We start from the raw sequence: 11551 nt of genomic DNA, 5'->3' as shown, positions 1-11551 counted from the left end.
GTTTTTCCCACACACACAATTGGAAGGCATTCCGACTCTAAAGCCTACTGTCAATAGAGCTGTCAGAGCTGGTCATAAATCTCTTTCTTTCCAGCTATAGTTCTTTGGAAATATTCCTGCGTTACCTTGTAAGTAATTATAGTGTCAATATTCAAACACGTAGGGCTTGTCAGCACCTGTGTGCCCTTTGTCAACAGTAGCGTCTTGAAAATGATGTGTCATAATAATGGGTGGATCCGCCTACTGCTTTTAGGCTTTTCTGGCCACATTGATAGTTAAAAAAGTTCTCATCAGAGTCCAGCATGAGAGCTGCCGAACCTGTGCGTTTACATGTGGCTACGTGAGTGAACACATGCCTATATTCAGGTTTGCGTAGCGGGGACTGAGTGGGCAGCTGACCTGGATTTCCCATCATAGGACACTCATCCCCAGGAAGGAGAATGGGAAGCTGCTGCAGGTCGGTCAGCATACCTACTCATCACTGATCATCAGCCCTTTGACACACTGCAACCTCTCCAAACACACATCCAGTGATTTGTTGGTAATAACACATTGCTCTGGCCACCTGCAGTAATAGTTCACATGCTATTTGCAGAGTTTCCCTCCGTCAGAAATAATGTCTCCGAAGTCACATGCTTCAACAGATTACAAAACAATGACATTTGAACCCCTGTGGTTCAATTTGGAAAGTTGGGGAAATGTTTGCTACCTGCTTGTTATGTTAGCATATAAAGACTATTTTCTCCCTTTCCTCCTCCAGCAGTGATTGTCCAATCATAGCTTAGCAACCGCAACTAGGTGCGTTGTGCCTAAAATACATAAAGTGTAAGAATAACATTCCTAGTGTGTTTATATGCTACAATGTCACCATCAACTGTTAGCAATCTCCAGCTAATTAGCCTACTACCTATAGCAGTAAACTAGCATTTCCCGTTTTTGACTACAGGGCTATGTCACACAACATTATCTTGTGAAGTTCCAGTCACATAAAGGAAAAGAAAGTTGGGAACCATCAAGTCTAGTGTGTAGCATTGAGCCAGTAGGCCTATACAGGTCCTGGAGTACCGAAATTAGGAGCGGCTTAGAGCGGTTAGGTGCGCTTAAACCGTACCCTACCCAACGTTTGGCAAATGAAAAGCCAAACTACCCGGACCGAACCGCTCCGATCTGACCCGCTCTACTCGGTGCAACAGTGACCAAACTCATCACAAAACAGGGTTAGGCCATAGATAGTAAATAATATTAGGCACACAGCAGCTGTATTAAAATGATATGTCATACAAGGACTAACTGGCTCTTCAATGTAATCATACATCATTAACAGGTGAGGACCCATTAGCTTAAGCCTCAGGCATGATGTGATACGTAGCATCCGAGTGCATGTTTAAGACACTTTTAAGGGTTTCTAATTTCCATAAAAACATAAAATGAATGAAAATTATTTAGTCAGCTTTATTAACCAAGGAAAGTTAATTACAAAAAATAAATCCGACTGCGACAATTATCATTTCAGATGGAAAAATCTAATTGATATTGAAGAATTAGAAGAATTGAAGAACACTAAATCTCTCTTATAATAGTAAAACTTTAAAACTACACAGAGAGTGTAGAAGGGAGGCCGGGTGTGGCAAACGGTCCATAACTAAACAACTTTCATATGAAAAAGTACAGCTTTGCTTTGTTTACGGATATTACATGTTTTAGCCAAAGTGACTTTACTGTAACCGGAGCATTTGAGTGAGAACACTGTGCACTCACTTAGGCTACATTAGTCTTTCAACAACAGGCCGTTTGGCTCAACAACAGATCCGGAGCCATGTGGACCAGTCTGCATGAGCTGCATCTTACACTGTCCGTGAAATGTTCACGTCCTGCCACGGACCAAACTATAGTGCAGTGGGCCTACTATGTGCATGTGGGTTTGCAAGAATTCACCGGAGATCAGTATAAGAAATCTTGGACCACCGCTCATCTGTCATCCTGCACCGCTGACGTATTTCCAGAGCAAACAGTGGCATTCCAACAAAAATACACGTCTCAGGACATTAGTTGTTATTAGCCAATAGGCCGGGCACGAGTTCATCCACACATGAAACAAATATCAACCATTCTGTGGGTGTAAATCCATCCACGCTCCACCTGTGTTTCAAAGGTCACGGTCCGGCAGCAGAGTGTGAGACAGCAGGCCTCCGACACTCACATGGAAACTGAATGAGAGACCAGGTGGGTTTCCCTGATGGCATGCCAGTAAAGGAATGTTTCTGTCAGCGTTGAACTTGTCCGGTGGGAATCACCCCTGGAATGTGTTACCATCACAGCTGAAGGTGTCACCGTCAGTTGGCAGAGCAGGACTGGGGTGTGTGTGTGTGTGTGTGTGTGTGTGTGTGTGTGTGTGTGTGTGTGTGTGTGTGTGTGTGTGTGTGTGTGTGCGTGTGTGTGTGTGTGTGCGCGTGTGTGTGCAAAATACACATAACCTGTAACATAAACCTGTAGCATACATGGTACATCAGCCTGGTGTTTATTTGCCAAATAGTGTGGGATGGTTTTGATGATGAAAACATAAAGTATAAGGCATGTGCTTCTTTATATCCGCACGTGCGCATGTGCCTCGGAGGGGACGTGATAGATTATGAACGGGGTCCGTGGTGGGAGAACAGCAGGCTCTCAATGTAGCTGTCTGACCTCTAGGAACACAGGAGAGCATCCAGGGGTCGTGACACTGGGCTGTCCGGGGACCAGTTGCTGCGTGGGCCCTCTCTGTTCGCAAGAGAGCACGGGGTCACAGCATGTGACAAAAACACTTGTTTCAGATGTCTGGGAATAATATACTGCTGCCCTTTTATGACTCGGCAGCAGCTCTGACAAGTGTTCCGCCACCTCATCAAAGGAGTCTGTGTGTGAGTAAGTTGCTTGATGTGTAAATTAAAGGAGGAATCAGCGATCCTGTTAGCGCTTGTTGTCAAAATTACTGTTTTGTTTGAATATCTCCTTACTATATGCTAACTGTCTGTACTGTGTGTGCGCGCTGAAAAGAAATCTGGTGTTTATACACAGCCTAGGCCCTGTAAACCGGCATGTCAACAAAGGGTATGTTAACAAAGGTATGCACACACAGTAAGCGGAGCATGAGGAGATATTCACTGATTTTGACAAAAAGTCATCCTCCAGACTTTACAAGATTGAAAAAATCATACGTAGAATGCACATTCAGGACCCTCATTTGAAAATATGTCTATGTCCCTTTTTACCCTCCGTCTTGCAGCTGTTTGGAAAAATGTGCTCAGTGAGTAAGTGGAGAAGTTTCAGTCATAGAAAATCATCTTACTTTATGTTTTTACGGATTACCAAAGCCAGGTGGTCCGGTCCCACTGACCTCTGAGAGCTCTCACATCCAAATGTTTGGGAAAGCCTGATGAAAGAAAGTGTGTGGCTGCAGCCCTTATGGGTGTGTTTATGCACTGGATTCTGGAGAATCATTGCACAAAATTCCCATCATCTGCCCAGTTATGAGATCTTGTCTTTTTTTTCTTGGGAGATTCTTCCTCTAACCAAAACTATCTTTATACCAGATACAGTTTTCCTGTGAAAGGCCTCTTTGTCCCCTTTTTCTGGACAAGCTGTAGCACGCTGTCAGGGCAAGTCCAGCAGTCAACATGATGATGACAGTGGAAGATTAGCATCCCAGCTGAAGCTGCAGGCAGGAGACAACAGGAAGTCAACAGGCTTTTGAACGGGGCTCAAATGTGTCACACGCACGTCTGCATCGCTGCGTGTCAGTGCAGCTCCTGTAACTTCTCATTACACCCTGTGGCTTAATGGCTTGCCGTGTTCCGTACACAGACACTGCAGCCAGAGCCCTATAACCCCTGACAGTCATTCAGCATGGTATGTGCACAACATCTGCATTCCTTCCATCCCCGGCTCTCTCCGTCTGACAGCAGCTCAGGGGGAGAACACTACACTGCAGACAAACCGCCGCTGTCAGTCCCAATAGAAAGTAATGCTGGAAATGCTCTGCCCCAGCGTTTCCACAGGCATTTGGCTTCGCACAGTAGTTTTCAGTGTTGAGGCTTACAGAAATAATGATGCTGCTCACTGAGGTCAGCGGAGCACTGGTGGATTCTGACCAAAGTGCAGTGTGTTGCTGTGTCTAACATGGCGTTATAGGTTCACTTGTCAGCCTGGTTATGTTACGTCTGTGTGAAACTCCACACCAGTCCATTCGCACGCAAAATCCCAAACTGGACCCTGAAGTTACCACTGCAAATAAGCATGTTTACAAAAAGACTTGTGTCAGCCCAGTTTTAAAAGTGGATGCAATTACGAGTGTCTTTGAACATCCATAATGTTTCATTGTAGGTGCAAGAGCTCCCTCTGTTGGAATAGTAGGGGAACTCTTTGTTATCAGTAAAACCCCAACATTAACCAGATGAGAGAGGGGACTATGCTCTGAGCACTCAAAAGCTTGATCACACAGTTACAATGGAAAAAGAATTGTGTGTTGAAAATCAGCGACGTTTTCCCTTTTTTCTTTCCAAAAACAAGATGTTTCCTCTACTTCCACTTGGTGTTTGCCTCTTTTCATGTTTTAACCGAAGAAGGACTGACAGTAGGCTATGTTATTCATCAACATATTCATGAGTAAGGCTGAGGATAAAGTGATATTTGACCCTGTTTTTTTCTGTTGAGTGTCACAAAGTGTTGTGGGACTTCTCCAGGCCCAAACAAGTAAAGTTAGACAGAAGACTAACGAACCTTCAAGAAAAAAGTAACACAAGATAAACATATAGGCAACATCTTCTCCTTCAAACCATCTTATTATCTTCATCCAAAGGGAATGCAGAAATGCAGATAAAAAAAACAAATTTTGAAGCCAGTGAACTGTTCAGCTGAATCCATGTGTGTCTCATGTCACGATCAGTTAAGTTGGTAAGTGATGGCTTATAACAACAGACAGCAGACATTCTGACATGTCTCAGCAGGATAAACACAGGTGTATAACATCACAGTATCAACCGCTCTATTCCATTTAGGTGCCCACGCTGTGAGCCAGCAAGCACAATGCTTGAAATTTAAAAATGGGATGTGGCCATGATTAATGTTATTAATTACACCTGTGCTTTCCGTGCTATGCAAATGTTTATGTAATCGCTTATACTGTGAGACTACCTCGGTTCCTTTTTAGTTGATGTTGTTTTGCACAAAAAATGATTTGTGAAAATGTTGTTAGCAGAATTATTATAATTTTATAATTTTCGGTTTAAATAACTCCACTGTTTGTCACACTTTTACAAGATAAAAATGTATTCAAATCAAGCTAAACTGCTCCATTTGTATCGATTCTTAGTTTTAGCATAACTCTTGAATGAACCATCAAATTCCACCTATTGTTAAAAGTTTTGAATAAAAATTCCAGACTTCATATAATTGTATAAATTGAATGGGTTTCTTAACGTGCACATAAGGGTACACACTTTTGTTATTTGTTATTCATGCATTTTTTTATATTTATTTTATTTTGTATTTATTTTTTATTTCACCTTTAAAATCCTAACACTTAAATATAATCCAAACGTCATGACATAATCCCGCATAGACCTAAATGTGTTGTTCCAATGACACTAACAAAGCTAACACTGAGTGAAGTAATACAACCAATACGCTACGTTTCATATAGATAGGCAACGCTAAACTAATTTCACTTTCATTTAAATTACAGCTCAAGTTTGTAAAGATAGACTTCGGTTGTCCGACTGCGTATGGCTATAGACTAAAATGTTTTTTTTTTATTAAAAAAAAATAGTAGGCTACAGCTAGTTTAACATTCTGACATATCAACTAAATCACTTTATGAATGTTACGTAGTTCCGTTTTGAAGGTGTTTTACCGAGGTTTTTGACTGTTTTTTGTACAGACTGGGATGTAGCACTTAAAGGTCCATGATGTAGCCTACCGTTTGCCGTCATAGACATACGTATACATGTATATTATATCTATGGTTTGCCGTTAGGGTGCGTTTCACTCATGCAGCCACCAGGTGTCACCACAGAGTCGCGTCATCAGATGCGTCATTCCTCGTAAACGTTCATTGAGTGGAGCAATGAAAGTTGAGTAAAGTATTTACAGACAGGAGCAGGAGCAGCAGAGTGACACAGGGAACAGGTTGCTTCACTTTCTATGCTATGGAGCAGTTTGTCAGCCCATAAATATCGTGTTAATGACCAGTTCTTGGGCTCGTGAAATGTACACATCCATCCTCCCCTTTGACTGTGTGTGTGTGTGTGTGTGTGTGTGTGTGTGTGTGTGTGTGTGTGTGTGTGTGTGTGTGTGTGTGTGTGTGTGTGTGTGTGTGTGTGTGTGTGTGTGTGTGTGTGTGTGTGTGTGTGTGTGACTTGCACTTATGATTCATGATACCTTAAATTACACGTTATATTATTGTCCACTGCACTGCCAACATTTTTAAGGGAATCAAGATGACAGAGGGGGGGCCATGGTGAAAAAACAAGCTATCTTCTTTGAAGCTGTCTCAACCTCTCCCAATGAAAAACACACTTTTTTTTTTATTATCGCTGTCTGAATCATGCGATATTTTAAAGAATTTCTTCCTCTGAGATAAGAAAACATTTCAACTGAAGTAGCCCGTAACAGCTTCATCTAATCCCACTTTCTGACCTGCACGGATGTATGTTCGTTTATCCAGAATGATCCAGAATATCCCTCCCGGGCCCGCTTGGTTCCTGCCAAATGATGTTATTACACCGAGTCCTCTCCTCTCCCACTTCTTCATCTGCTGTACAAAACAAATAAGATCTATACAATGGCCGTTTGTGTTAGATAAGCAGATTTTCTTATTGATAAAATGTGTGCGTAATGAGTCTTCTGGGTTTAAAAAAAAATACTTTTATGTATTTGAACGTTTCCACATTGCACGTATTTCATAAAAAGAAACAATGTTTCACCTTGTTAATCCCTCCAATTTAATGTGGCATATTTTTTCTTATGATGGGGCTTCTTATAAAATTACCACAAATAAAATGTGAAGGGCACGTCTGTAAATGTAACATCAGGATGCATTCAGTGCCAATTGCGTATCGGCCCCGCCAGTGTCTTTTCCATCACCGACCCCGGAGACGTTTGCGCCCTGAAGTGACTCCCAACACGTGGCTCTCCACATTGTAGGTGTCAGAAGATCTTGGAGACGCGAAGCCATATACCTTCAGCCTTTTGCAGCGATTTGACGCTCCTGATCTCGCCTTATTGAAACCACACAATGCGCACGGGGGCCTGTTTCCAATCTGACGACATGCGTGATGAATTTGGGAAATCATCTGCAGCCTTGCTGGTACCGTATAGCCCACCCAGTCCGGACCCAGTCCCCCTGTGCCCCGAGGTATCGATACGATTAGAGGCAGGAAATGTGGGAATCCCCAACAAAGGGCTCCATCATTAAACACAAACAACCAGAGGCCTCCCAACAATACCAAAAGCGCCCTCCTCTCCTCGCTCCTCTTTTATGTCTCAGCAAGTGAAAATCTATTACTTTCATCCCAATATTACCATTCTGCTTTCAGTTGCCCATTATTAAAGAAGATAATCCGACAGGGCTATAGCGGGCTTTGATAGGTTTGCGCTCAAACGGAGAACAGAGAGTGTAGGGTTTCTGACGCAGAGAGCTCAGATTCTACAGACGGCACATCAAATATTATTTCTTCTCCTTTTTCACACATGGGGATATTTACCAGAGGCTCTCTCTGCCCGGGTTATGACTTCTGTGCGTTGACAAAAGAGGCACGCATACGTTTATCCGAATAAGTCTCCACGCAGGCAAGAAAGTATTATTTATATCAGCAGCACCAAATCAGTCATTGCTGTTGTGTTTCCTATTGTTGTTTCGTCTGAAAACGTGTAATTGGGAGACAAGTGTGTGCGTAAAGAGCGGCTGCACTTCGAGGTGGATTAAGTCTTAAGTCTCTGCCTCGCGTAAGTGTTTGGTGGGGATTTTTCCCCCTGAGTCTTAAAATCCAGGATGGATGATCTGATGTCAACAAAGTGTCTCCCGTAATCTGAAATTAAAATATGTATTGACGGTCCTTTTATTATCTTTCCATTTCCATTACCATTTTAAACTCTCTGTTTTAAGGGTTCGGAAAAAAAAACCTGATCTTCTTTTACTCGAAGATCAGTTGACGTTTGGGGGTACGAGTAACGTAACAAAAAAGGATTGAAAACTGTTCATTGTAGCCTATATTAGGAATACCATGCAAAAAGTAAAATACCTTTTTATTATGTTTAGGTCTTTTTATTCATATTGCTTGTTACAATTTAAGATTGTTGACGCAGCTCTGACATCAACATCCTAAAGTGAATTCCTCTCTAAAAACAGTCCTCTTTTGGTTTCCTGCTCATGGGGATGTTTTCTCTGGTGTCCGCGTGGACTTGGCACTGATGCTCTGGTGATGAGAGTGCACATGCTCCAACAGGCCTCATTGGTACCCTTTGCCTGGATTTCATTGGTCGGGATCTTCTTCCTCGTGCCTCGCCGTGACATCACATCCACCCGACCCACGGGAAAGCAGCGGAGTTTACAGATGATGCTGGACATCTCGGAGGACGCACACACTTTTACGCACGATCGATCGCTCGCTCGCTGACCGCTCCTCGTGCGCTTTATAGGCACCAAAATAAAGGATATCTGCACGGATGCGCTGCGGTTTTAAAGAAAGTGCTTCTAGAAAAGAAGGAGGAGGGCTGTGCTTGGAATTTCATCCCTTTCTCTTTTTTTGTGAATGGAGATGAGTCGTGCGTAAAACTCTGTTCTTTGCATTTCAGAGCAGAGCTGTCACTCTCCCACCTGTTGGCAGGTGGTGTTGGCTTTACCCGCGGACATCTACTATGACATTGGGTTTGGAAATCATGGAGGATTTTGTAATTGACGTGGTAGGGGAAGGACTCAAAGACAGCGCCGAGGAGTCGCTTTTACCTTCGGATGAGTCGCTGAGCGAGCAGGAGCGCAGCACCGAGACTTCCAGCAGCCAGAGCAAAGAGCGGGACAGCTACAGCCCCGAACCGCCGTGTCCTCCGGCTAAAAGCAAAGGCCCCGCGTCAGTGAAGCCTCCGTACTCTTACATCGCTCTGATAACGATGTCTATATTGCAGAGTCCGAAGAAACGGCTCACCCTCAGCGAGATCTGTGACTTCATCAGCCAGCGCTTTGCTTACTACCGGGAGAAGTTCCCCGCCTGGCAGAACTCTATCAGACACAATCTGTCGCTCAATGACTGCTTTGTAAAGATGCCCAGAGAGCCCGGCAACCCCGGGAAGGGCAACTACTGGACCCTGGATCCCAACTCCTCGGACATGTTTGAGAACGGGAGTTTTCTGCGGCGCAGGAAGCGCTTCAAGCGGCAGCACTTTCGCTTCGACCCTCTGAAGGAGCAGCACCTGGAGCCCAGCGGACTGCACGGCTTTCCGCCATACGGGCTCGGTGCGGCCCTGCAGCTGCCCAGTCTGGAGATTTACCCCTACCTCCATCACCACCACCACCACGCGCCGAGCTCACACTGCGGCCCAGCCAACATCCCACCTGTCAGCAGCATCCTGCCCGCCCTCTCTAACTTCTTCTCCCGTAGCGCGCTCACAGCCAAGGCGTTCCTCCAGTCGCAGCCGGGCGTCGAAGCCTTCTCCACGGCCCCGTGCACTGCCTACTCCTCGCCCCTGGCCTACGCAGCGTCGCCTGCGCTCTTCCACCCCGCGGCGTCTCCGCACCTCCTTACTTTGCACCAGGAGTATCAGAAACTACACCGTGGTACCATGGACCTGGCCAAACACATCAGCGCTGCCACCAATGAATAAGCAGCAAACCGAACTCGTGTTTTCTCAGGTAACAGAGACATTTACAGCAGAAGCTGACAGTTTCTCCATGTGTCGGAATAATGCTTTGGAAGAATGTTGTAGATATGTTAAAAGAAAAAGAAAAACTCTCCCTCCATCCCCACTTCATGGCAAAACGATATTTTAAGAAATTCTTTTTTATTATTGTTGTTGTTGTTGTTGTTTTCATCATGAATTAGTATATGTTGTTATAATATTTAAATGACGAGTTTCCTACACTTGTTTATTTTTTGGAAATAAATAAAAATTGATATTTAAGCCTTGCGTTCAGTTGTATATTCTGTACAGATCCAACGTGAAGTTGTTCATTAAAAAAACACCAGACTTTACGTCTGAAGTCACAGATCATTTTATATTTCATGTGTTTACAGTTTTTATTTTTAACATTAGGCCCTAAAACATAATTATGTCGTCTAAACAAAGTGACATTTATCTAGATGATAAAAAAGTGTTGGATTGCTTCACACACAATGAGAAACAACCAGAGAAAATCATTTCGAATAATGGTGAATAATAATTTGATAATTAAAATTATCTCTCATGCCTGCAACATTAAAATTGTGCATCAAATAATCGACAAAATAAAATAAAAAACAATGATTGATGATGACTCATTCAAAAATACCCATGTATTTAATATGTGAGTAATTTAATATGTTTGGAGAATACAATGCCAAACATGTTAAAAACACGGGAAAAGCAACTGTGTTGGATGTCAAAGTCAAAGGCACTCAGGCGCTATAGTAATGCAAAGGTTTGTGTTTGTGTGTGTTGTGTTCATGGATATAGGCTAAAGCTTGAAATATAATTGCCTTATTTTGCAGGGCCACACACATACTTGCGCGGTCTCCGCCTGTTCCAGCGAGAAAATCTGTGCAACACGTTTTCATGTCAAATAAATTGTCATCTGTTTAATTAGAAAGCCGCCTTCTGTTCCCACGAGGGAGCCTGTTCAGTAAACCACATATTGTTATTTTATCATTGTACTGTATTATTATTATTATTATAATAATTATCATAATTATTGGAGAGAAAGTTGTGTTGAAAATATTGCTGACATTTGACCTTTATTATTTTTTCGTCTTATCAAAAAAAAAGTCCTAGAAAATTTTGCGAAAATCAATCATTTTAAAGAGGTAACTTATTTAAATATCATGCAACCACCTGAAGGAGGTTTTATGTTATGATGTAAATAGATGCAGCAATTATTATATTATATTATTAATATATGCAATGTATTATTATTATTGTTATTTTAAAGAAATAATCCATCAGTTCAGTTAAATACTATTTTGTCTTGGGTACTTTTTGCTTAGAAACAGTTAATACACACTGCAAGTAACATTTGAAAGAAGAATCCAAAACGATTTTCTTTTCTTCCTTAGGTGTATTAATGTTGTGAATCAAACTATCAAATCGAAGCAAAATCTGTAACATAAACCTATAGAGCAAATCATATTTTCCTGTTGAAGCAGACAGTGTGATTTAAACGGAGATAAATCATTCAAAATATATGTGTGATCACTTAATCTATATATCTTCCACCCACCCTTTCCTCATTCGCCCTGAAATTCAGATGATCTGATTTATTTGGCCATTTTCTTTTCCACTTAAAAGGTGGACGGACGCGGCACCATGCTTTTGCAGCGAGGGGCGACAG

At 42.5% G+C, this 11551-nt stretch overlaps 1 protein-coding gene across 1 annotated transcript; it reads left to right on the top strand.

The window, feature by feature from the left end:
• Window positions 1-8799: 8799 nt before the first annotated feature.
• foxd7 (forkhead box D7) lies at window positions 8800-9852 on the top strand (the record flags this gene model as incomplete). The annotated part of the gene is made up of 1 exon (XM_080044802.1): window positions 8800-9852. Exon 1 carries the CDS (start codon window positions 8893-8895, stop codon window positions 9850-9852), a length of 960 nt encoding a protein of 319 aa, XP_079900928.1. The 5' UTR covers window positions 8800-8892.
• Between the last annotated feature and the right edge of the window lie 1699 nt (window positions 9853-11551).

This window comes from Ammodytes marinus (genome assembly GCF_949987685.1).
Source record: "Ammodytes marinus genome assembly, chromosome: 16".
NCBI lineage: Eukaryota > Metazoa > Chordata > Actinopteri > Uranoscopiformes > Ammodytidae > Ammodytes > Ammodytes marinus.
This window is presented reverse-complemented; position numbering and strand designations above follow the sequence as displayed.